Source organism: Ochlerotatus camptorhynchus, unplaced genomic scaffold, assembly GCF_037179485.1.
Source record: "Ochlerotatus camptorhynchus isolate MF236.1 unplaced genomic scaffold, CSIRO-AGI_Acam_v1.1 ptg000137l, whole genome shotgun sequence".
In the NCBI taxonomy this organism is placed as follows: domain Eukaryota; kingdom Metazoa; phylum Arthropoda; class Insecta; order Diptera; family Culicidae; genus Ochlerotatus; species Ochlerotatus camptorhynchus.
The window spans coordinates 972900-1000871 of NW_027040627.1; the positions used below are offsets into that span (position 1 = coordinate 972900).

The 27972-nt window shown below is 41.5% G+C and overlaps 1 protein-coding gene across 5 annotated transcripts in view; it reads right to left on the reverse strand.

Annotated features, from left to right (window-relative positions):
* LOC135700496 (sex determination protein fruitless-like) overlaps positions 1–27972 on the reverse strand; it is a 790809-nt gene that overhangs the window by 506970 nt on the left and 255867 nt on the right. For 4 of the 5 annotated variants that reach the window (XM_065221037.1, XM_065221038.1, XM_065221031.1 and 1 more), the window contains exon 3: positions 26232–27701. In XM_065221037.1, coding sequence (XP_065077109.1) covers positions 26232–26305 — 74 coding nt within the window. In that variant the 5' untranslated portion in view covers positions 26306–27701. Of the gene's footprint in view, positions 1–26231; positions 27702–27972 lie in introns of those variants that run through there. The other variant, XM_065221030.1, reaches the window with a different exon arrangement.

The following is a 27972-nucleotide window of genomic DNA, read 5'->3' on the forward strand; positions in this document are numbered from 1 at the left end:
TTTCGAGTACTCTTACCAACTTCCCGTAAACTTCAGGGAGGCTATGCATAGTGCAGAGATTTTAATTTCTGGCCTATTCTGCGTGGTGTGAGATCAGGCTTCCGGAAATCTCACGCGTACACAAATGTGACAGCGAGCTGTGAGACGGAGCATCGCATGCCTCTCAAATTCATGGTGTGCTACATTATTGTACAAAAGAGAGACCAGAACGATGCGCGCGACAAGCTACACGCTCTCAACAAATTCGAGCGTTTCAATTTTTGTTTGTCTCATCGCATTGCTCTCTCAATGCGACGCATGTATTCAATCACATGCGACTGTTTCATTGAAACATCTCAATGCGCTCTCTCAGGGCGCCATCGCCGTGCGCTGTTTCGCATGCTTTGACTCTCGCGGTCCCATCATAAGTGATGTTGTCGGGTGACGAGATAAGGGACTGCAAGGGTTTGTTCACAGAAGACTTGTGGCCCTTTGCACATGTGGATTTTGAAATGGGGTAAAGTTTTTAGATGGTTCCAGAAATATCTTCTAGTATAGATTCAAGCAGACTCAACTCATGGTTTCAGAGATATACTGGAATCACCGTAAGATCACCACTAATGATCCTAGGAAGACGCAATTGCTTGTCGAAAGGATGCTAAAGGAAGGCTACGTGAGTGGTGGATGGCAACCTTATGGCATGTTAGCACCCAAATAATACCGGAATATCTGTGGAACTATGTGTCCTTCAACAAGTCCTTATGCGGAAATCTTCTAAAATACATTTTTTGGAAGCCTTTGAAGCTTTCAGCCCATTTGGTGGAAAAATAAACAAGATATTGCGCATTTGCACCAAATTAAACTCAGAATCCCTCAGAATACTTTTACTCAGACCAGTAAAAATATAAATGGACGATTTTGAATGTAAAACAGCACTATACTATACAAGATCATATGGTCGGCCTTAAATCAGAAGGGACTAAGTAGCAAAATAAAAACAAAAAATGAGTTAATGATATCATAAGATCAAGAATTCCCTCAGCTACATTTCAATTTTTCAGCCAGATTTGAAAAATTAGAGTATCACGAGAAAACGGTCAAATGATTTTTTCCATTACATAAGACACAATATTGAACAGCCAACTTTAAATTCGTTTTTCTCAAAATCAAATAAAAAATTCACATTTCGGTCTGACTTGACCGATCATATCAACACGCTAGTAATGATAAAACTCTGAAGATTAATATTTTTATTTGTCTGGCTTGAGTGAACACTATTTTAAGGGATTATTTTCAACGCAGAAGTGTACTTTGCTGCAAAAACGTTGGTGGTGACTTCTCATTGCATACACACAAGTCTGTACTTAAAAATTAACCAAGTTTAACATGTTGTAAATGTGTTCTGTCAGATCAATTGAGTTGAAATTTTTTACACAAAACTTGCTTTTCCATTGACCTTTGTCCGATCAGCTATGCACAAATTTTATTTTTATTGTCACCTTCCAGCAGGTGCTTCAAAAAATTTGGTATTTCTTACACGTGAAATTCAACATATTTGCAGTTTTGCGTCAAAATTTCAGCCCAATTGATCATAACAGAACACATTTATAACATGTTAAACTTGGCTAGTTTGTATGAAAACGACCTATGTCCGATCAACTTTGCACCACAGTGTACGTACGCACTTAATCACGGTTTCCTAGTTCGGTAATTTTTTTTACAGTTTTCGAACTGTAAATCACAAAAACTACCGAACATTCAGCTGTTCTTAATAAAATTACTGACGTTCATTAGTTTTTGCAAAAAACTACTGAATGCGGCAATAGTAATCACTAAATTGACCGTTAAATAACAGTTTTACGGGAAATGACTAAAACTCAGTAAAATAGAACACCGAGTTTTCAGTAATGATTATGTTTTACTGAAACAATCATCAAACGAAATTCCAAAATTACTGATCACACTTGTAAATTGGACTCCTTTACGTCATTCTCCTCCGTTCCATCTCGCGCACTTGACTTCAGAAATTTGTGTGTGAAAACAGCAACATGTTTGTGAAAATTAGTTAAACGACTGGAAGTCAACGCAGGAGTGCAAAATCATACGAAATCGGGCAGTTTCTGCACTCCTACATCGGCTTCCAGATGTTCCATTGAATTTGCAGCACATTTCAATTGTGTGTAGCAGTGCTCCAGACTTACGCACGCAATCCGGCACTTCAAGAAAGCAACCAGCCGGCTGAACCACGAGGAAGTATTAAGCTGGACTATAGGTCAAGATTAGTTTGAACAGCATCATTGCTATTATGCCTCTAAACAAATAAACCTGAATCCTCTAATAAAAATCTTAAAATATCCGAAATATTTTATTTATTACTCATTGATTTTTATTCATCAAAATACTGGAAAACTCACCAAAAATAATGTAAACAAATAAATTACTGAAAAAATCAGCAATTTTTTTACTGACTAAAACGGTAAATTTTGACATTTTAGGGATTTTTCCATTTACCGAGTTTTCAGGTAAACCAAAAACTACTGAGTTGATTGCTGAAAACTCAGCTGTTTAAAAACCCAGTTAAATTTTACCGACGTCGGTAATCTAAACTCTGTGTGTAGGTACGAAATGCTGGATTAAGGTTAAAGTAATAAATTTAGGAACAATTTGTGTCATATCTGTATTACGGATTGTTGCTAAGCTTCTTGCTTCAGGAATTGTATTGAATACCTGTCAATCAACAAAACTTACTACGGCAGCAACTGAATTCTTCAGATGTGTTAGCGCTCACAGGATAGTTCATATCAGCCACCATGATGCTGAATTGAAACAATCAATTTGCGACGACAGATTTCTAAATAGTCCTAGTTTTAGTACCGTCGACCCTCGGTGAAATTAAAAAAAAAGCATATTAACGAGCAAATAAACCACAACTTGATTGTACATTTCGCTTACCAAAGCCACATCTCTTACTTCGTTCGTTATGAATGGGCTATTTTTCAAGTTAATCCTTTAATCAACGAAAATTGCCGCTAGGAAAACTTTGTTGGTCATAGCCATCCGACACCTCTTCTCCATGTTCGATAAGAGTGTAGTAGCTAGGTCGCTTTCCATCGTTTCCAAAACAAAACAACACTTTCCCCACATCACGAGTTGGTCTTCCAGTTGAGTTTGTTATTTCGATGTCGCATTGAAACGTCGCTTAGCGACGTCTCATTGCGAAAAGCGCATGAGCTTCGGCTCACGCGACGTCGCATGATACTCGTTCTCATGAAACGCATACATCCGGAAATGTGCTGTGCTTACAAAACAGTGCGACACACAGACATTATGAGAATGTGAAATGCGACAAAACTGAAGAGAGAGAAACAGAGTGCTACAAATCTCTTGCGCATGAGACTGCTATGATTATGAGACTATTCGTATTGCGTCTCGCATACGGTAGCGCGCGCACTGGAAGCCTGTGTGAGATATAAGGTTACTCACTGTTCTGGTAAAGTTACATTTCACTTCAACCTTAGACATGATATTTGAAGATCACTAGATTAAACTTGACGTTCTCAAAATTCGGAGAAATTTTCAGACATTTTTGACGGTTGGACAATTTCCCTGATGTTCACAAAACAACTCTGAATAGCGCTGAATTTCTTTAGAGTTTACAATGGGGTAGAGAACTACTTCGGCCTAATCGCCCATTTTGGGCCTATCGAGCAGAAAACTTCCAATAAATCCATGATTTCATAGTTAACAAGTCAATTATGCATTTGGTACGATACTTTAGTTAATAAGCTACCGAACGAAGTCAATGAGAACACGTGATATGAACGTTTGCACCCATTATTCCCAAAAACAAAAGAAGCTCTCCGACCGAATCAATTTTTATCTTCATCCGATAGGCCGAAGTCAATTCACTGGCGTTACAATTGCGTTTCAATGCGTTAGGCCGAGTTTGGCGTCAAGAAGCAGTGTTAGACTTTTGACAATATCTCAACGATTGGTTTATCTTTATCAAATCTTCTAGTACGTGCGAAAACGTTAATAAATTTGGAAGCCATCAGTGATAATAACATTCCGTTTGGTGCTAAACTGCGCTAGATTAAGAAAGACTAAGTGCAGGTTGTGCTTAATAGGCCGGAAATGGGGTTGTTCGCGACAGTCCTCACCTTGCAGGCACACACCTTGCACCGTCGATCCGTAACGTTAGGCATTGAATACGGATAACGGATAGCTTTGACGTTGATGTAAACCTTCAATCCGGACAAAGAGCACAAGCGGACAATGACTGTTTACAAGTGAACAAAGACACAAAGTAGACGAATTAAAATGTGCGTTCACAAAACTTTATCCTAAATTGTATTATTAAAATTCTAGTTTACGAAGTTAAAATTACTTATATTAATTGAATTGGAGGTAAACTTATATTATATTTGATTAATTAAACTTATAATCTAATGTACAATACGATAAAATTTAGACACCAACAGCAAACACAAACAATCAGCTACGACGTGAATTCTTAAATATTAATGGACTAAAATCTGTAAGTTTCATGCAATTTATTATTATAATCTAGCTAATAAAAATCACATTTTGTAGCTTAAAGCTTACTCTACGGAAAAACCAGAGTTTGCTATAAAGAGGTCCGAAAAAACCAAGTGGAATTCACACCAGTGGCAACAAATCTTTAAGAGATTTTAACGCATTTGAGGTTATTCGGACGCTATCAATCACAGCTGTGATTATTCACTCGAACTTTGTTCAACTTCGTCACATTATTGTTGTGAACTATGCCGGATGAAACTAACCGCGCCTGTTGTTCAGTGCGAATCATTGCATCGGAAGACTCGGCATTGCAAACCGAATGTCCCGCTTGCGACCGATCAGGTGTGACGGACCGTTTGATGGTCAAGTGTGACTCGTGTGAAATCTGGTATCACTCTATCTGCGTCGGGGTTGATGAGTCCGTGATGGATCGAAGCTTCTGTTGTACCCAGTGTCTACATCGTCATTCGCCTGTCTCCTCGCAAGTCGGGAAATCATCGACCACTAGTGCCATTCAAGCAAGGGTCGAACTTCAAATGCAACGTATAGAGGAAGAGAAGCGGGTCCAGGAGAGGCTCATGCGGGAAATTGAGGAGCAGGAGAAGGCTTTACGAGAAAAATCGATGCAGCAAGAGCTTGAAAGCAAGCGGAAAGCGAATCAGCAACGGTGGGAATTGGAGAGGCAATTCATCGGCAGGAAGTACAACCTTCTGCAGTCCGTGAATGAAGGTGACGACAATGTGAGTGTGAGGAGCCTACGTAGTAATCGTAGCTCTAAAAGCACGGTTCATCGGTGGTTGGAAGACCAGAGAGAAACGATCATGGCAGCTTGTGCTGGGAACGTTGAAGTCCCAGTAGTTACCACATCGTATACTGGAACGATCCCGAAACGGACCACTGCAAGGAGCATAATTACCAGTAGGAACCCAACCACACCAGTCATAACAAGCATTTCATCGAGACAAGCACAGGTCAGGTATACGGATGAAAACTCGCTGTACGACATCGCAGTAGGTGGAGTACCAGCCCCTGTCAGTGGCCAATTTTTCGAGGCGGTCGGCGCATCAGTTCCAGTATCAAACGTCGATACATTTCCGGCTCCCGTTCGTAATCCAATACCTGCATTCTGCGATTTGATCTCTCCACCAACTTCAAAACAAGAGGAACTTGCGAAGACTTTCTCCGAAATCTCGTCGAACGCAGTGATGGCCCAGAGGAAACTGGAGCAACAGATACTCGATTTGCAGCAACAGATGGACGATCTTCAACGGCAGTCAGCGAATCAACTTCGGTCCCAGCAGGATCGAGATATTCTGATGACTCAAATTCCAGCTGTAACTGATTCAAGTTCACACGGTAGGGTACCGTGGGAAGGTAGGTCAAGCCAGCTGCTAGATTCTTTTTCGGCAAATCAAGTGCCCACTCCACGATTCAGGGAACCATTGTTGAATTCGACCCCTGAAACAATCCCCCACAACTCCCACGTTAGAATAAGTAGTGCTTTGGGTACCGTTCTCTCATCAGCACCTTCCAGTGTGCCTCTACCACACCCCATAGTGACGACTATTCCTAGTTACCCTAATCCAATTCCATCTCCATGGGTTCCGCCAAGGATGCCAGTAGTTCCGCCAAGGATGCCAGTAGTTCCTCCAAGGATGCCAGTAGTTCCACCAAACGTTCCGATATGTGGTCCGAATGCCCAGCAACTTGCTGCCCGGCATGTCGTGCCAAAGGAACTTCCTCACTTCGATGGTAATCCATTGGATTGGCCTTTGTTCTTCAGTAGCTACACAAACTCAACCCAAATGTGTGGCTACACTGATGCAGAGAATCTGATGCGGTTACAGCGTTGCTTGAAGGGCAATGCTCTTAGTGCGGTGAGCTATCAACTTCTGCATCCATCTTCCGTCCCGCAAGTAATGGAAACTTTGCGAACATTGTACGGTCGGCCGGAGTTGGTCGTGAACAGTCTTCTCACTAAAGTTCGATCCACTCCCGCACCAAGGGCTGACAAATTGGAGAGTATTATCAGCTTCGGTCTCGTAGTGCAGAATCTTTGTGGTCATCTGTGCTCGTTGGGTATGGAGAACCATCTGTCAAACCCGACTCTGTTGCAAGAGCTGGTGACCAAGCTTCCGGCGGGAGTCAAACTTGATTGGGCTCTTCACCAACATCGAATTCCTGTTGTAGATCTGCGTGCTTTCGGGGAGTTCATGTCGACAATTGTCTCTGCTGCCAGCAACGTCACGTTTCAAAGTGACTTCGAAACGATACGCTCATCAGCAGCTTCGAAGTCGGAGAAACCGAAAGGGAAAGAAAAGGGTTTCCTGAACACTCATACGGATGATGGTGATAGAGTAAAGGTGCAAGGTGAATGGAAGCGCAACGTCAACACTGTGGAAAAAGGTCCAGTTCAGCCGAAACCATGTCCAGTGTGTCAGAAGAATGGCCATAAGCTGAAAGAGTGCTACAAGTTTCAGAAGAGCAACATCGATGAGCGTTGGAAATTGGTCCAGCAGCTACATCTGTGTCGACGCTGTTTGGCATCCCATGGAAAATGGCCCTGCAAGGCACCATTATGTGGACAGAATGGCTGCGAATTAAAGCACCATAGTCTGTTGCATTCAGAAAAGGCGGAGACTCCAGCAACCAAAGAAATCTCTTCTCAATCAACTGCGAAGGTGAATGTGCACCGTCAAGGCTCGCGGTCTACTCTCTTCCGGATTGTGCCAGTGCGGTTGTACGGTAAGGACTCATCAATCGACATATTGGCTTTCTTGGATGACGGGTCGTCGTTTACGTTGATGGAGCAAGGAGTTGCGGATCAGCTCGGAATCGACGGTGTGATTGAACCCCTTTGCCTTCAGTGGACAAACAATGTTACACGCACGGAATCGGAATCCAAGGTAGTACAGTTGGGAATCTCCAGTATTAGCGGTGACAAGCGATATATGTTAGAGCGAGTAAGAACGGTTGAAAGTCTCGGGCTACCTCCACAATCTCTTCGCTTCGAACAAATGGAACAACAATTTCCATATCTTCGGGGGCTACCAGTGAACAGCTACAGCGGAGCAGTTCCACGTATCCTGATTGGCTTAGACAATACCGACTTGATGGTGACACTGAAGAAGCGGATCGGCAAACCTCTGGAGCCAGTTGCGACGAAAACGAAGCTAGGATGGACAGTCTATGGGAACGTGGAAGGCCTTGATGATCCACCAGAACATCGCTTTCTGCACGTTTGCTCGGGATCAGCCGATCGTGAACTACATGATCTCGTCGAGGAGTTCTTCACAGTTGAAAGTACTGGTGTGAAGGTCGCACCGATAGTCGAAGCAGATGATGATCGTCGGGCACGGGAAATCATGGAGAAAACCACGATTCGTACACCATCTGGGAGATTTGAAACGGGTTTGTTATGGCGTTATGACTGTATAGAGTTTCCCGAAAGCCGCCCGATGGCAGAGCGGCGGCTTAAGTGTCTCGAGCGTAAACTGACTGCAGATGCGGAACTTTACAACAAAGTGAAGTTACACATCGCTGACCTGGAGGCCAAAGGATACATCCATAAGGCGACACCGGAGGAACTGGCGAACTTTGATCCGCGGAGAACCTGGTTCCTTCCGTTGGGATTGGTTATCAACCCAAACAAACCAGGAAAGATCCGTATGGTGTGGGATGCGGCAGCGAAGGTGGAAGGCGTGTCATTAAACTCCATGCTTCTGAAAGGACCCGATCTTCTAACATCCCTCAAGTCAGTTCTACACCGTTTCCGACAGCGGCAGGTAGCTGTGGTAGGGGATGTTAGGGAAATGTTTTTCCAACTTCTCATTCGCGCCTGGGATCGTCAATCGCAATGCTTCGTATGGCATGATGATTCATCACTACCAGTCGAAGTCTACGTGATCGATGTTGCCACTTTCGGTTCAACGTGCTCACCATGCTTGGCGCAGTACGTAAAGAACCGGAATGCTGAGGAGAACAGAATAGAATTTCCAGAAGCCGTCGAAGCAATAGTCAACAACCACTACGTCGATGACTACCTCGACAGTAGGGACACCGAAGAAGAGGCAATCCGAATAGCGTCAGAGGTTAAGCAAGTTCATGCAAAGGCTGGGTTCGAGCTCCGTAACTGGTTGTCGAATTCGGAAGAAGTTGTTCGACGGGTCGGGGAAAGCTCTGCAAGCGAATGCAAAAGCTTCGCGACGGACAAGTCTACAGGGATCGAAAGAGTCCTCGGCATGCGATGGCAGCCCATCAACGACGAATTCACATTCAGACTTTGCTTGCGGGAAGACGTCGCGCAGTTGTTGAGTGGCGATATGATTCCGACCAAGCGAGAAGTTCTTCGAGTCGTCATGAGCGTCTTTGATCCACTGGGACTAGTAGCAGCATACGTTGTTCACGGGAAGTGTTTGGTGCAAGACATATGGAGAAGCAAGATAGGATGGGATCAGCGAATTCCAGAGGAAATCTGCAGTCGATGGCGTCAGTGGGTGCAAGCACTTAAAGGACTGGATCGAGAAACAGTGCCGCGATGCTACTTCCCAGGATACAGCAGTGCCGGCTTAGACAACATAGAATTACATGTCTTCGTGGATGCAAGTCTGGTGGCATTTTCTTGCGTGGCATACTTTCGCATCATCGATGAAGGACAAGTACGCTGCGCATTGGTGGCAGCAAAGTCCAAGGTAGCCCCGTTGAAACCACTGTCCATTCCACGGCTGGAACTGCAAGCGGCAGTTCTTGGAAGTCGCCTAATGAAGTCTGTTCAAGAGAGCCACACCTTACCTATACGACGTCGAATGATCTGGAGCGATTCAAGCACGGTATTATCTTGGATCCAGTCGGACCAACGTAGATATCGACAGTTCGTTGCAGTGAGAGTCGGTGAAATCCTGAGCGAAACCTGTGTGGGCGAATGGCGGAAAGTTCCTGGAAAGCTGAACGTGGCTGACGAGGCGACAAAATGGGGAGAAGGTCCATGCTTCAAAAACGGTTCTCGGTGGTTTACGGGTCCGGAGTTCCTCTACAAGGCTGAATCGGAATGGCCAGGCAACGAGCTGCCAGAACCGAACATACCAGAGGAATTACGAACCGTCCACGCACATCATCGTGAAATCACCGAACCATTGATCGACTACAGACGTTTCTCTAAGTGGGAAAGACTCCTGCGAGCAACCGCGTACATGCTCCGCTTCTGTGCTAACTGTTCCGGAAAGGTGCGTGGAGATCCAACAGAAGCCGGTGAATATTTGTCTCAGGAAGAGCTGCAGTCCGCGGAGGAAACACTCTTTCGCTGGATACAAATGGAAACGTACCCCGACGAAATGATCGCAGTCGAAGAACAGCATCAACGATTTCCGGAACAAGCCCCCAGACTCGAGAGAACCAGTCCACTTTGCAAGTTGTCTCCGATGTTGGACGAGGCAGGAATGCTGCGGATGGATGGGCGTATTGGTGCCGCTCATTATGCACCGTACGCCGCTAGATTTCCGGTTATTCTGCCGAAAAACCACTACGTCACCGGCCTTATCTTGAACTGGTATCATCGACAATACGGTCACGGCAACTCTGAGACTGTGGTGAACGAGGTGAGACAGAGGTTTCATGTCTCCAGTTTGCGGAATGCGGTCCGGAAAGTAGCAAAGACGTGCAAATGGTGCGTCGTTCGAAAGGCAACTCCTCAACCTCCTCGTATGGCATCGCTTCCAGAATGCAGGCTAGCAGCGTACATTCGACCGTTCACCTTCGTGGGTGTGGATTATTGTGGACCGTTCCTTATCCGGATTGGCAGAGCAAGTGCCAAGAGATGGGTGGCTCTGTTTGTTTGCCAGACGGTACGAGCCATCCACCTTGAAGTAGCGAACTCAATGTCTACAGAATCCTGCAAAATGGCGGTGAGGCGGTTTATTGCTCGCAGAGGTGCTCCGCAAGAGATCTATAGTGATCAGGGCACGAACTTTCAAGGTGCAAGCAACGATTTGAAGCGGGAGATAGCACAAATCAACATTTCATTGGCCAATACCTTCACCAATCGGAATACGTCGTGGCGGTTCAATCCACCGTCAGCCCCACACATGGGTGGATCGTGGGAACGCTTAGTTCGGTCCGTCAAGGTCGGTCTAGGCACTCTCTCTACCTCCAGGAACCCGGACGAGGAATCCTTTTGCACTATATTGGTCGAAGTAGAAGCGATGGTCAACTCCAGGCCATTGACGTACGTTCCCGTGAGCGCAGAACATGAGGAAGCTCTGACTCCCAACCATTTTCTGATGTTGAGTTCCAGTGGTGTCGTACAACCAGCAAAGCAGCCTGTGGACGTTGCAACTACACTCCGAACCAACTGGGGACACGTTCAGGCTTGTTTGGACAGGTTTTGGACAAGGTGGATTAGGGAATACCTCCCTACCCTCGCCGCACAAAGTGGTTCATCGAAGTCAAACCAGTGCAAGCGGGAGATTTGGTGATCGTCATGGATGAAGCTATACGGAACAGCTGGATTCGTGGCAGGGTCCTCAAGACACATCCAGGGAAAGATGGAAGGATTCGAAGCGTTGATGTGAAGACAGGCAGTGGCGTGTTCCGGCGACCAGTAACAAAGCTGGCAGTGTTGGACGTGATGGATGGAGGTATAGCTGATGGAAGTCTGCAGCAATACGGGTCGGGGGATGTTCGCGACAGTCCTCACCTTGCAGGCACACACCTTGCACCGTCGATCCGTAACGTTAGGCATTGAATACGGATAACGGATAGCTTTGACGTTGATGTAAACCTTCAATCCGGACAAAGAGCACAAGCGGACAATGACTGTTTACAAGTGAACAAAGACACAAAGTAGACGAATTAAAATGTGCGTTCACAAAACTTTATCCTAAATTGTATTATTAAAATTCTAGTTTACGAAGTTAAAATTACTTATATTAATTGAATTGGAGGTAAACTTATATTATATTTGATTAATTAAACTTATAATCTAATGTACAATACGATAAAATTTAGACACCAACAGCAAACACAAACAATCAGCTACGACGTGAATTCTTAAATATTAATGGACTAAAATCTGTAAGTTTCATGCAATTTATTATTATAATCTAGCTAATAAAAATCACATTTTGTAGCTTAAAGCTTACTCTACGGAAAAACCAGAGTTTGCTATAAAGAGGTCCGAAAAAACCAAGTGGAATTCACACCAGTGGCAACAGGGGTAGTTAACCCTACTACCTTAAGATAGCATAACTACTCCGATGTAGCTTTAACACTCCGAAAACGATGCCTCCGGTAAAATGTGTAACGGAAAACTTGGAAAATGGATGCAATGTCGGCCTAAATGTCCCTTATTTGGGCCCATACATAAATTCAGCAATCGACTAAATTTTCAATAGCGACCAAAAATATCCATTAGTACCGTCCCAATGACGCGTTCATCTAGACAAAATTGATAAATAGCAGATTTTTAGCGATGGACCCAATCTTCGATCCATATGCCAACATTAGAGCCATTTCCCCTACTATAAAGATTTATTTGTCATCAATAGAATTAAAATCTATTGATAAATTGCTGAGCAATGATTTTTCAAACATTGCCGATTTGCCGCAACACATTTTACCAGAGGCATCGTGTTCGGAGTGTTAAAGAGTACCTATGCAATTCCTTAATGATCTGATAACTTCAAGAGAAGGTCACTGATCTTAAAAGGAAGTTCTCTGAACTTCACGTGAAATTCATTGAACTTAAAGGGAACTTCACAGAATCACACAGTTCACCGAAAAGTTCACAGAACGCCGAATTTCCGAAAAAATGTTCACAGAACTTCCGACGAAAAATTTACAGATCTGCTCTGAGGTTCAGAGTACTGAAAAAACGCCTAAGGTTCACAGAACTTCGCTGAAGTTAGTTATCGAAGTTCCCTGAAATTTGACGAAAAGTTCAGAGAACTTCCGGCAAGAGTTAAAAGAATTTCCGACGAGAGATTCAGAGAACTTCTTACAAGAAGTTTAGACATCATCCGACGAGCAGTTCAGGAGATCTTCTGATGATCCGAAAACTTTCGACGAGAAGTTCAGAGATTTTTCGAAGAAAAGTTCAACAGGAAGTTCCGACGGGCCTCCCTTAGCTCAGTCGGTAAAGGTGCAGCTACAAAGCAAGACCATGCTGGAGGTGGCTGGGCTCGATTTCCGGTCAGGTTTAGGATTTTTTACGGATTGGAAAATTTCTCGACTTCCCTGGGCATAGAGTATGATTGTACATACCGTATAATACTAATGCAAAAAAGGTACAGGCATCGAAAGCTTTCAATTAATAACTGTGGAAGTGCATCTAGAACACTAAGTTGAGAGCTGAAATGCGAGTAAGAAGAAGAAGAAAATCCGATGAGAAGTTCAGAGAGCATCTGACGAGGAGATCAGAGAACTTCCGGAGAGAAGTTCAAAGATCTTCCGATGAGAAGTTCAAAGCTTCCGAGGAAAAATTCAGCGAACATTGGAGGAGATGTTCAGAGAAGTTCCTAAGAGAAGTTCAGAGAACATCTGACGACAAATTCAAAGAACTTCAAAGAGCTCCCAACGAGAAGATCAAAGAACTGTGATCTTGACTTTTTTTTACCTAGGAGATGAGTACTTAAGGGGGTTAGATTTTGATAAGTTCTTTAGTGGGAATTACACTGATGAAGACTGCACATTGTAGTCGAAATACGTATCTGTCATGGATACCAAATTTATTAAGTGGAATTAAATGGAAGATAACCTTTCTTTGCTGTTTTATTTTATTCCGAGGAGAAATTCACAGAATCTCCGACGAGAAAACTAGAGAACTTCCGAGGAGTTTGCGTGAGACCGCGTGAGACCGCGCGCTACCATTTTAAGTAGTTGTGATATCGCGATACCTTTTTGATTCTTCTTCTTCTTCTTCATTTTTAAACATGGAAAACTTTAGTGTTCGTGAGATTGCGCTTGGAAATCTCTATTGATGTTACATCCCACATTAAAATTGAGGATATTACGGCATGATGCTTAGCCAAATCGACGATAATTCGAAATTGGCGTATTATATTCGATGGAGTTTAAGGCTATAAATGGTTTGAAAATTGTGGACACTACCCGATTCTTGTCACTATTATCAAGTCATAAAAAGTAACAAGGACTAAAATGTGATCCTTTGATTACTGGAAAATCCTAGTTTGAAGTTGTCACGACTAGGGTTCGGTGGTAGATCTTATACCAGTAACGCACCACAAACAGATGATTTCCCTACGTTACTGGTTTGAAAAGATAAAAATTTACAAAATGGAACGAACTGACCAAGTTTAGCCAATTGAACCTGAAGGCCGCCTGACATGTGTTGATGTAGAAGTCCAAATTGTAGACGAAACTTGACAAAGATCAACATGAACTAGTCCGGTTTATGGACTTCGATTCGAGATAAACAAATGTTCGGATGTATGTAGTCGATTTTTGATGTGCATTGGCAAGCCTTTTCGAGACTAATAGTCAGGTTCAACGCTGCCACTCAACGAATGATGGGACGCCTCGTGGCTTCGGAACAGCTTCTCAGCGCGCAAATAATAGGGACCTAGAATGAGGAACTAGAAATTGACTCCTGGGCCTGGATATGACTAGATCAGCAACCGATTATAGATAAAATAAATAATAAAAAAAAAATCCACGGTAAAAAACAAACATCAGGTTCGAACACACGCATAGCCTCTCCCAGTGCTGAACTTGATCTTCTAAAATAAATCTAAATCCTTTTTAAAATAAACATATACAGATAAACCTCGATATAACGCAACTGGCACTCCTGTCTTCCATCGCCGATTTCTCGCAAACAAGCAAAGTAATAACACCATCTGACAGATGAGATAATCTCCTATCTATCGGTAATATTAATGTGTATGACTCAATTGTTATAAGCGAGATATTGACGATGGAAGTCAAAAGTGACAGCTACGTTTCATAGAAGTATACCTGTAATATAAGTCACATTACTAAAGAGGAATTCAATGTAGTGTATTGACCAATATAGTTTACAGTTTGATGTGTCTCCATGCAGCATGGAACAACTTTAGCGAGGTCTAATTACTCATCGAAGAACCTGGATCAGAGAAAGGTTGTTTGCATAATTTGTCAGGTTCATATTTTACTGGCATCATTATTTTCATCTAGGGTTGGTATAGTGATTTTATATGTTGCACAAATATTTTAGAAAGGAGCAGATCTACGGAATGACCACCAACTTAGTAATAACGACCTCGTCCTTAATGTGGCATTGTGAGGTTAGAAGGTTTACATTGTTCAGGATAACATCAGGGGGGGGGGGGGTTTTGTTGTTATATTAGAGAATTATCGCCAGTTGCGGTTCTGATATCGATCAAGATTTCAGCGACAACGTACAATCAAAATCCCTCTGGACCAGTTTCAGCAAGTTTCATGTTAAATTTACATTTTGAGGCATCATAAAGGTCTGTATGTATGTATGTATTTACAATCCAACTTCCACTGACTGGCAGTGACATAAAACCTCCCTGCAGTCATGACTGCAAGAAGCTTTAATCCAAGAACTAGAAAGTGACTCCTCTATCGTAGATCCAATAGCCCATTACAAGAACGCAGGTATTCTAGTAAGCCCTGTTACAATACAATATCGATGCCAATATATCGCTGAAATATTCCATCAAGCAGTATTGTAGCATTTTAATGGCGCGTATTTAATGAGCTACTGTTAATTTTATTGAATTTTAGTATAAGAGCTACATAAACGAAAGACAAAAAATAACATAGCTGAGCGTCGGCGCCGGCTGGAACAAACTGCTGTTATCCGGAAGACTTCACTATTCATCAATGCCAATTACTAAAGCAACGGAATCGAGTGGAATTCCATTTGGTCATCGTCATACAATTCACTTAAAACTCCACTTCACAATTGTTACAATTTAATTCACATTATTAGTTATTTAAAATTTGAATTTAACTTTTCATGATAAAATCACGCAGCACAGTCACAGTCATCAGAGAATCGTTTCTGTACAAAACATGTCGATGTAGCATTCCTGCTTCCCCAACACAGTCATCAGAGGGTCGTTAATAGCCGAAACAAGTCGAAGTGGCATTCGCCTCCGATCGCCAACGACCACACAAAATGCTCTCCAGAGTTGTAATCTTGTAACCAAACTTGGAAGCAGGGGTGCTGGTGATTTTGATCGATTCTATTCATCGATTTTCTGTTCCGTTAATAACTCGACGGCAAACATATTCATTGATACGTTTGTTATTCTGGATGATAGAAAAGCGTAGCAGAAATAGTACGAAAAAGGTTAGTGAGGCCATGGTCATCAAAAAAGAATTGACTTTCACCCCTCTGCTTCTAAGCCCCTTAATTCAGTCGTCGTCATAGCAATGAAAACTAGCATCGCACCGCTGTTGGTTCTTGTGCTACACTCGTTGGTTGCAATTATGCTGTTTGACATTTTCGAAGGACCACCAAACATGAAATTGCACTATTTTCTAGGGATGCCTAGAGATCCAATTATTCGATTAACGATTATTAGTAAAGATTTTTCCAGCTGTTCGATGAAATATTATTCGAATTTTCAATTATTCGAGCGGGTAACCGACATCCCTTTTTATTTCTACTCGTTTGATTTAGCGCAGTATAAAAAATAAATACAAGCACTAATTTATCTTAACAGGCATACAGAAGAACCATAACGTGAAACAGGATCATAAATTTGTCGAAAACAGTGTTAACCGTGATACTGCTAAAGGCTAAGATTTACCAACTTGTTGAGAGAAAAAGTTTAACGAGAAAAACTAAAAAGGGGAGGAGCTTTAGATGGGTGAACACCGATATTCTGTGGCCTTCCAACCTGTCGCAGCCACCAGTTCAACCCCTGTCAAGCAGCAGACGAGCAGAGACTCTTGCGAGTGCCCAATCATTGAACCGAAGAATATGTAATTGTCCGGTCCGAATTTGCAGATCCAGCTGCCTGCACGTCATCATCATCTTCCAAAGGCTTTAAGCGTGTACTACCATCAGCCCTTTTCAAGGCCACCAAGATTTTCCAAAAGAGTTAAGTTTCTGAACATGTCTCAACTAAAATTCATATCAAAAGGTTCTTTTCAGGGCAATCATAGTTATACTAAAGAGTATAAACACCGCTCAAATTCCTATTCCTACACAAAACACAAGTTCCTGCTTCAGTTAACAAATAAAATTTATTATATAAGACCACGTAGTCCTACGTCACCATTGCGTACAACCCCATAGGGCTGTCCCTTGTAGTTTTTCAATGAAAAACATGAATTTATCCACTTGTGGTGAGATTTGACCCTTCATACATATTTGAATTCCGACATGAAACTGGAACTCCACTTTACTTAACCTGTCCCAACATGGCCAGGTAGAATAAATCATCAGCATCATTTGCTATAAATATACTTTATTATCAAACAATTCCGTATTCCAACGACGAAATAAACCGATGCATTATCCAAAACACGTTTTCAGAACAACAAAGAATCGACTTTAAACCCCCTCACTCAAAGGCAATTGCAGCAAAATCGATAGGCTACTGAAATGAACCGTAACCACCCTTCACCTTTGTAACTCGCTGTACAGACAGGTTAATCCATTCTTTCCGTGAAAACCAAACAATCCGAGTGTATCGAATAGTTAAGCTACAGATCCAGCTCAAGGCACACATATCGACCAACTAGACAGCTCATGATAATCCCATAAATATCACTATCCAAAAAATCTCCTCAGCATAACAAAGTTAAAATGCACATGAAATCATCTTCCTTCCAACCCACAGGACCAACTCTGTGAGATGCACAAGCCGACAAGGAGTGCAGCTCCCTTGGGATGGTGCAGTGTGAAACTTGTTTGTTGCTCGGGCCCTGCCGAAAATTCCCAATACCAGTAGTGCAGTCTCGAACCAACTGTCACTTGTTCCTTCCTGATTTCACTGCTGTTGACCAACCAACAAGTAGCAGTCTCGTCTCAGTTTTTCGGGGCCATTGTTGTCGAAGCATGTAAAGCTTCCTATGCATGCGGAAAAAGTAGCTATTCCCTTCAGTCTCGAGGCCAAACGATCCCCGACCTTTGGTCCGTTACTCTGTTACAAAATTCAGATTCTAATCAGAGCCTCTCGGGTGATAAGGGGTGGTGAAAAAATGGGCAGACAACGATGGGGGGGGGAGGCGTTTTATTTTTTTGGTCTTCACACAAGTGTCTTCTGGATGTGTCTCCATGAAGCAGAGCAGGGAATTGTACCAGCTGGAGAGACACTCTTACATGTTTCCGGATACGGGTCCGGGTGAGTGAGTGTATAATATTCGGGTCTTAAAATTTATTTTACGATTTTTGATTGCAATATCGCACGGTTTCCAGTGCGGAGTAGCAGAGGGGGAGAATGGTGGAAACTGGACAGCGAGGCTGTTAAAGCTTGTTAGTTATAGGGCATCATATGCAACAAGCTTAGCAGCAGAGTAGCATGATTGCCATAACTGGTTTATGGTGCCGGAGCGCTGCAGCCGAAATCCTCCGGAGAATGTGGCTGTGCCAGAATGCAACCGGTAGATGGGAGTGAAAGACAGAGTGTGAAATGTTTATAACTCGTCTTTTATGAACTGACGGAGAAGGTGGCCAGGTGAGCGTGCGGACTAGTGTGGTCGTTCGGTGCAGATCTGTTGGAGTATGGAAAGTTTTCCTTCGCATTTTTTTAATGTAATTTTCCGGTCTATAAAATCAAGACAAAAGCTAGCGGGGCTGTAAATTTAAGCTCACTACTTTCGCTTCGCTTGAAAAATATTACAAGCTTTTATTATTTTCTTGACATTAAATTATGCTTCTAGAAAGAACTATTATTTCACTTCAAGAAAGAATATTAATTGGAGCTAGTACGGATGATATGAAAATTTACCAGAAATAAATCTAAATGAAACTGATAAGCACATTTTAAAATAAGCTTGGTAGTAACAGCAAAAGAGAAGTTCTGACAGATCTTCTGAGTAGAATTATATTGGAATCGTGAGTCAAGTGTTCTGAACTTCATGATGATTTGGAAATCAGAGTATATCTATAATAAGATCTATATACATTTCGTTCGTTACTGAGGAAACTGTACAAGCTGGTCATTAAAATGATCAGATGAGCTGAACTTTTGAACAATTTAGTAGACTTACACATTGAATTCAGATCACCGAATTCGGCAAAATTTTACCGGGTTTTTGAACAGCTGAAAAAGTTGATAACATTTAAAATGACCATTACACGTGTGAAATCAATAAAATCAACAAATCTTATTTTTTTTATCATTAAACTGGCTTAACTGGACAAAGTCTGTACTAGTTCGGAACGTATTTTCTATTTTTATGATAATTTTTCACAATTTTTTTTTAACTCTTACCGAACAGTTCCGTTATTCAAAAAATCCGGATAGCGGAGTGCTGGATAAGTATGAAGAATATTGTAAGGTTATAAGAATGGTTTTTGCATGATGAGTCTAGGTCAGATCATAAAATTACTGACTGCTTCGATTCAGTGTGAAAGCACTACCCTATTTATTTATTTATTTGGAGGAAAAAGCTAAAAACCTTATCATTTCAGTACCAACAGATAACATGCAATTCTACAAATACATATGCTTGAACTAAGTCCTAAGCATATAAAACGATATTAATGAGAACATTATTAACTTAATTTAAGTACTGAAAACAGAAACCGTCAGGAAGTTAAAAATGCATTATAAATCAGATTCTCAAGCCTAACACGGGAGATATTAAAATAAAAGCCGTTATAACATTAGTTGAAAATCTTGTACATGCTAGTTAACGGCTCATTAGCGCCGTAGTTTGTGCGAGAAGCCGGGATGTTGTAAACATAATAAGAACCCAAATTTACTCGTCTGATATTGATACTCTACTGCTGCAGAAGTGAGCCGCAATTAATTTCCGATCGTAGGAGATCTGCAATGAAGGTAGCCTTAGAGACGCTACGGCGAATACTAAGTTATTGTAGGGACATCAAATTACAGCGACTTTCATAACTAGGGAGGTTGAAAGGATCACTCCAGGGTAGCCAACAAAGAGTGAAACGTAAAAATCTTCGCTGAATGGCCTTAATACGATTCATCTCGTTGCTGCAAAAAGGAATCCATACGGAACAGTACTCTAATATGGAGTGGACTAACAAACAATCGAGTGTTTTTAAACAGAAAATATTCCTAAAGTCTTTGGCAGAGTTGCGACCTATCACAATAACGATCGTCATACAGCTGATGGTAGTAACGCTTAGTACATACATTCCCACCAATATGCTTGTCGAAGCACTCTCCATGGCTATCCATCAAGTTCCAGAAAGAAGTAAAAAGCAACTGGTGAATGTCGTCTTCGGTGTTTATCCCTCGGTTGATCCATCACCGATCTGGTCATTCCCGACAATCGCGGCACTCATCTGTGATCGTTTTGAAGCAGCTGTTGCTTTGCTTGCTTAAGTGAGTGTGTTGGTGAGTGAGCCCAACAGCTTCTGTTTCATTTTGCCAGCTTTGTTTGTAACTCACTCAGTCACTCGTGCCGAGTCGAACTTGGAATGCGTAGGCATTGTTTTTATTTTCTTCTGCCGTTTCCCTTTTTCTCTTCATCGTACTGTAGAAGTCTTTACTGTTTTCGTTATGCTTTCCATCATAAGCAACGAGTGTTACGTTTTACCTGTGAGCAGCGACCATTACTGGTGATTGTAGTTTGCCATGGCTCTACCTCTCACAGCTTGACAAAACGTTCTGTCAGCGATAGTCGGTTGATGCGTTGACGAGTGTCGAGTGAGTGTCATGATATTTTGCATCTCTGGTCTTTGCCGAAACGAAAAATGAAACCAAGTAGAGAAGAGGCCTTAGCAGAAACATAAGCCACATGGTCCTTGAAGGTGAGCTGTGAATCAAGTATGACGCCTAAGTCTTTTATGGTAGACCCACGGCTTAAAATTTGCTCCTGCAGGCTGTAAGCATAACAGATAGGTTATTCTTTTAACTGGACAACATTGTAATAGCACATTTAGAACCAATTAATACCTATAAATCTTGTCACACCAAACAGCAAAAACGTCCAGCTGCCGCTGAAGACACAATGCACCACTTCGATCTTTGATGACAAAGTAAAGTTTGAAATCGTCAGCATAAGACAGCATCAGGCAACAAATAGAAAAGTGAACGTCATTCAGATATGAAAATGAACGATCCCAGATGACTGCCTTGAGGTACGTCAGAAGAAACAGCGAACGGTTGAGAGATATGATCTCCTATCTGCACTGACGTATGTCGACTGGTGAGTTATGAGCGAAGCCAATCAAGAAGGGAACCGTGTAGGCCAAGTCGCTCTAGTTTGGCCACTGCAATCTCGTCTTTGATTTTATCAAAAGCAGCGGAAAGATCAGTGTAGCTAGCATCCACTTGATGACCTCTTTCCATCTCGCGTATGTTTGAGGATGTGTATTGAACGAAATTTGTAGCGGTCGACCTCTTCGGCATAAATCCGTGTTGTTCGATTGCGATGTAACTAGAGCATGTGTGTTTGAAACAATCTAGCACCAATAATTTAAAAAGTTTTGAGACTGCACATGAAGCAGCGATGCCACGGTTGTTGGACACCAACTGCTTATTGCCTTTTTTAAGACAGGGAAAACCAAATAATCCTTCCAGCCATAGGGAAAGACCCCAGAATGCAAAGAGAGGTTGAAGACTGATGCTAAAGGTGCAGCCAGCACTCCAATACAATTCTTAATAACCGCGGAAGGGATTCCGTCAGGGTCACTGCTGTAATAATTTTTCTAACGAAGGCCTGTTTTACGAACATCATTAGTCAAGATAGGTGGATGCGTTTCAACAGCAGAAAGTACGGGAACCTCGCTTACGGTGGCCACGATGTGCTCGTTAGGTAAATTTTCTTTCACGAAGACACTGCTGAATTGTAACATGAACAGGTCAGCGATTCCCTCCGTAGCAGACTCTTCTCGATCCGTATTGTAGATGGTAGAAGGTAAGCCCGATTGCTTCCATTGATCATTCACATGATTGCAGAAGCTCTTGCTTTGAGTTTAGATTGTAGATGGCACTGATGGGCTTGAACAAATTTGTTTGTTGAGCTGCTTATACTGTTTGTTAACGAGATTGTACTTCCTCTTGGATGTCTCCGTTCGAAGTTTACAAAATGTCTTCAAGGCAGCTCGGTTGGATGACTTCAGTTGCTTGAGTCGGTGGTTGGACCAAGGAAGGTTACTAGATATGGGTGGAGTTGTCACGGGTACAAACTGATCGATCGCATAAACGACAATCACCTCTATTCCCGTTTTCGTACGAACCGGATTCGTTCGAAACGAAAGCAATTTCCCATTCCCGTTTTCGTTCGAAGCAATTCTAACTTTCGAACATCGGCTTTGGTACCATTGTGCAGTGGATGGTCCTCCGAAAGATCCAAAACATCCGTAAAAAGGCTCAATCGATGGAACTGATCCAAGAACTCCGTTTTTTTTTTTCGTAAACTCTCATAGACGTCTTATAATTATGAATTCTGAGTTATGATTGGAAAACAGACCCTGGAGACCATGAACGCTCCTCTGGAAAATAATAGACAACTCATCAGAATGAACTCGGAGTTGTGACTGGAAAATGGACCCCAGGGTCCATTGGATGGTCCTTCGGAATATCCGCAACATCCATTAAAGTGGATAGGTCAAGAAAACTGATCTAAGCACTCTATGGTTTTTTAGAACTGCTCATAGACACATTTTTTTTTTATTTATTATCATGGATGATTTCTAGGTGGTATTTAAGTATTTAATAACTTCTAGACACTTTTAACGGAATTTTTGATGATCTTCCGGATCTTTTAATGGACCATCCCGTGGTCCCCAGTATAAACTGTCTGGTCAAAACACCGATTTTATTGCGATAAGATGTCTATGAGTGCTTTCTAAAAAATCGTGGAGCTCAAGGATCAATTTCATGAATTGAGCACTGTTAGGGATATTCCGGATCTTCCGGTGGACCATTCTGTAGTCTCCATATTCTTATTTCTGAACACAACTCCAAATACATTCCGACAAGACGTTTATGAGTGGTTCCGAAAAATCCGTAGATCTCTAGGATCAGTTTAATGAATTGACCACTTTTACGGATGTTCCGGATCTTCCGGTGGACCATCATGTAGTCCCCAGAGTCCAAATTAAGGTCACGAATACATTCTGATAAGACGTCTATAAGTGGTTTGAAAAATCCACGGAGCTCTAGGATCAGTTTCATTAATTGACCACTTTTCTGATGTTCCGGATCTTCCGGTGAACCATCTCGTGGTCCGCAGGGTCCATATTCCAGTCACAACTCCAAATTCATTCTGATAAGACGTTTATGAGTGGTTTTGAAAAAAACCGCGGAGCTCTAGGATCAGTTTCATGAATTGACCACTTTTACGGATGTTCCGGTTCTTTTAGTGGACCATCCTGTAGTCCCCAGTGTCCATATTTCGGTCACAGCTCCGAATTCATTCTGATAAGACGTTTATGAGTGGTTTCTAAAAAACGCGGAGTTCTAGGATCAGTTTCATGAATTGACCACTTTTACGGATATTCCGGATCATCCACAGGATCAGACTTGTATTCTACCGGAAACTGAATCGTCCGAAAAGGTGGCAAACTTTCTGCTTAACAACTTCTCAGAAGACATCAGGAAGTTATCTTTTCAAATCAGTGAAATTTTCAAATTTTCTACCAAAAAATTTCAACAATGTTATTGTTTTGTTGACATCGTTTGACAGTCCACTTGACTGAATAATGTCAATTTCGTGCGCGATCTATGCTTCGAATTGGTAAGAAATGTCAAAGTGCATCTGGTACCACTAACACTGTTTATTTTCGAAAAAGCTTGCGTTCGAACCGTGATGTATATAAGTAATCTTGATAGATCTTGATTAGCTGAATATAGGCAAACGAAATAGAAGCTAAGCGATCGTGTCAGCCTCTAGTGGAAGAACCCTCAAAAGAGTGATGAGGGCTGAAATTTTCGCCGTGAAGTATACGCCTTTTTGATAGAAACTAAGCGATCGATTCAACCTCTGGTGGTGAATAGGACAACGTCAAAAAGAGTGTTGTGAGCAGAACATTTTGGCCGGGAGACATAGAAAGCGGAACACTTTTTCACTTTTCCTGATAAATTGATTCATCTGAGATGCTCCAAAACTTGATCTACAGTTGTAAAACTTAACTCAAGGTTGCAAAGACTCATTTCAGCTAAAATAATGTTTTTCGGAATAATAAAACCAAAAGATGGTATGATGGCATGTTTCACTTGTAACTTACAAGAAGAGGTTACAAAGTATGCGTTGGAAACATAAAACCTGTAAATTTTGCTTTCTATGAGTCACAATCAGCGATTTGCTGATCGCTGAGTGAGTGAGTGAGTGAGTGAGTGAGTTTGTGAAAAATCGCTGATTGTGACTCTCATGAAGTGAAATAAACAGGTTTAATATGTCAAACCCATTCTTTGCAACCTCTTCTTGTATCCTACCAATTCAAAATTTGATCATGGCATCTAATTATTTCATAATTTAGAAAAACATTGTTTTAGCTAAAATGAGTCTTTGCAACCTTGATTTAACTCTGTATCATTTTTGCAAGGATCTTGCTAGTGTTCAGGAATATTTTTGTTGAGAAAAATGGGAAATTATAATAGTGCCTTAGTGGTTATGATCATTCGGATTTCTTGCGTGTGACTAATTTAGGTGCAAATTAGTTCAGATATGTGGAAAAATCGTATAATTAGGCAATTACTGATGGAAATAGACAAGATGTTCAATGAAAAATGCTGTAATTTGCGTTGTGTTAAATCCTTATTCGGATGTACACAAACGGTTTGACTGACGTTTCCTCTCGAACTAGCATGGTGCCTTCTACGTTGGTGATGCATTGAAAAGGCCTATAGAAAGGGAATATATTTTCACCTTTCCTGCTTAATTTATCCATCGCAGGTGCTTGAAATCGTTATCCACGTGAAACATTTTGTTTTCTTTATCGATTTTGCAGTAATCCGGCTGGTGCTTCCACATATTTTTAAAGAGAAAAATTAAGATTTATAAAAAAATTGTTCCAGCGGTTATGATCTTCCGGATCAGAGGCCCGGCCGGAGGCTGAATCAATCGCTAACCTTCTATTTGATTCGCCTCTAGAAAAAGGCTATAGGCGAATCCAATTGGAACTAAGCGATTGTTGCAGCCTCTAGCGGTGAATAGGGAAACCCTCGAAAGAGTGATGAGGGTCAAAATTTTCACCGTGAAGCATAGGATCAGGAAAATACTTTCACCTTTCCTGATTAATTTATCCACCGCAGGTGCTTTAAATCATCATCCACGTGGACTATTTTATTTTCTGTATCGGGTTGGCAGTGATCCGGCTGGTGCTTCCATATATTTTTGATGAGAAAAATTAAGATTTATTAAATTGTTCCAGCGGTTATGGAAATTTGCAAGATGTGCAATAAAATGTACATTGTTTTGAGTTTTGAAAATCGTGATTATGATGGAAAGAGCCTAAAGAAAGATGGTCGCTGCTTAGGTTGCCGAGAATACGTAAATTCTCCTATCTAGTAAGGGGTGAGACAATTTGAATATATTTGCAAATATCTTCAACTATTTTTAAATATAAATATTTTTAGGAACTAAAACAGGTTCAAAATAGAGCTATGTGTGTTGAACAACGTTTGTTCTACATATATATTTATGACTTAGCCTGTGCCTTGAAAAGACAAATATTAACAAATATTTTGATATATTCAGCCAATGTGTCCCGCCAGGTTGTAAGATGATTTTCCTGATGATTCTTTTAATTTCATTTCTGACAATCCCCCGCTTTTTTTTTCGTGATGAGTATCGACATTATTTTTTACGTAGAAATGGCATCACTGCCGTTGATGCGCCGAAGTTCACCTCGACACCTCAACTTGCAAGGAATTCACCCTCGTTCCTAACTACCACCCCGGATGATAGTGCCGGTTTCATTCCACCCTCAACCAAACACCATCACGCGATTGATGAAAGCGGCAGCAAATTGGCTGTTGATTGTTGTTGTGCCACCATACCCACAACCCACCCTACCCATTCCAAGGGATACCAACGGTACCCATTTCGAACTCAACACGTTTCACCTTAACTGACTGATTTGGATTTGAATTTCAGGGCAGGCAAGTCTGGCGAGGGCCATATCATAAGCGCTGACAGTTCCAGTCAGGCACCCTCTAGCAGATAGGTAACCCGGAATAGAAGGCTACAGGGCAGGAAATGCCTCCCACTTTGAGCTTCTTGCTCCGCTGCCCGTGCGAAATAGGCAGCTTAATTTTCTTTTAATTTCCGATCCTGGCTCGGAAGCACGAACTTTCTTTTGAGCCTCTCGAGACAGGACGTGGAAGAGATACCCGTAGGTTCATGGAATGTTATGCATCCGAAAAAAAAAGAAAGAGACACATCAGGAAGACACGACATGAACTTTTCTGTTTTCAGTTGAACAGGAAAAGAAGACATCCGAACTTCCTGCTGCACTCGCCCAGCACTTAAGATATGTTGATTCGTTTGAGAAATTCAGTGTTTGTTATGGCAGTTGCCAGGGAGAGTCGAAGAAACACATCAATGTGAAACATGTGAGACAATCGCCATCGCAGGCTTTGGGTACTTACCAGCAGCAGAAGCCGCCAAACTCCTCGTTCTCGTTGGCTGGAGCATTGACACTGCGGAACAGTGCGCCCAGCATGAGTCACAAGACGTGCTGGCATACGCTTTTTGCCCGGGCGTCATTAGATAGATTGTTGATTGTAGATTGTTGATTGATGAATGGTATAGATTGTTGATTGTTGATTGAAGATGCAGTCGCCGGACACTGACGATTTTCGGATTAATAGATTGATTGAAGAGCCGGAACAGGTTGATTGATGACGGCAACTGACGCACACGGAAGCGTTGCCAGTTGTATTCGGGGTTTTTTTTTCTTCTCTCGATTGTATCGTTGCAAGGGAAACGTCACTTTTTAATTGGTGGGATTTTAGTTGCTCGAATCGATCAATTGTACGTGTTTATGATGGTTGGGAGAAGGTTAAATAGTTTTTTTTTCTGATTTGTTTTAATTTACATGTTACATAACTAGATTATCGATAATTAATTGGGCTAAATGATGCTATGATTCAGTGTTTTTGCATTTCATTTGTTTTGGTTTAGCTAAGTTCGTTTTGTACTCGGAAACTCTACGGATCATTTACATGTCTTGTGTCATTTTTTGTTTGTTTGTTTAATGGATAATTTTTTTTTTAATTAAGTTGTAAATAACTACAGGAAGCAAAGCATGTCTATCAGTTTTCTTTATGACGAAACTCTACGGAAGCGGATAATGTTCATGGCTTCTATGCACTTGGATTTTATGATGTTAGAAAAGTTGATTTCAATAGTTAAGCAATATTTATCAGCTCGTTTGTTTACAACTTTTTACAGTTTCAATGTATACGTTCTCCGGGAGGAGGGGGTAAACGATATGTCATTTATTTCTCACTTTGCTACTTGTATTTTAAATATTTTGTTTTCGTTTATATATATAAAATGGTTAACCTGAATTGCTGCTACGTTTGACGTTATTATCATTAGTTATTATCGTATTTGCTTATTAGTACTGCTTTTCGACTTATTTTTTTACAGGATATCAAGTATTTGCAGGATCGATTTTTTTGATTTTCACCTCCGTTTGACGGTTGTTGTTCTTTTGATTGTTTTAAATAGAAAGGTATACATTTATGGTATGGTTTTAATTTTGTTTATAGTACATATGTGTGTTTCCCTTGATTCAAGCTCGCATGATAAATGTACAGGATTTATAGGTTGATTTCGATCGACTGAGGATCGGCAGATTCGATCACTTGTTTCTTGAGCAAGTAGTATTTGTGATATTTAGGAAGTAATCCCTCGCCTTGGATTTGATCTTATGGAAAGCCCAAACATACCTTCGGTGCGATTCGAGCTTACGGAGATCGAGCAGCTCGGTCGTTTCGGTTCCGTTAGTATTCTGTGGATAGCCGTTCGGCGTCGGATAACGGCGGGTGTACAGGGGTATTGCGGGTGGCGAAGACATGTTGTTGAGCACTTGCTGTAGAAACTTTAGAGAGCTGAAAGTGGAGAAATGGGAAAGAGAAAAATCAATCAGTATGGTAATTGGAAAATATGTTAATCGTTAATAGATCAGTTAGGTATTATCAAATCTATTAGAAATATATGCTACTCAGAGCTGGATCCTATGTTTGATCTGAGTATTATCAAATCTGTTATATGTTATAAGTATGTAACAAAAGGATAATAAAGTTTTTGAGATATTGGTACATGAATGCTCTTTCATAGACTATCGAGGCGAAAGTTTAAGAATAAATTATTGCTGGTCCA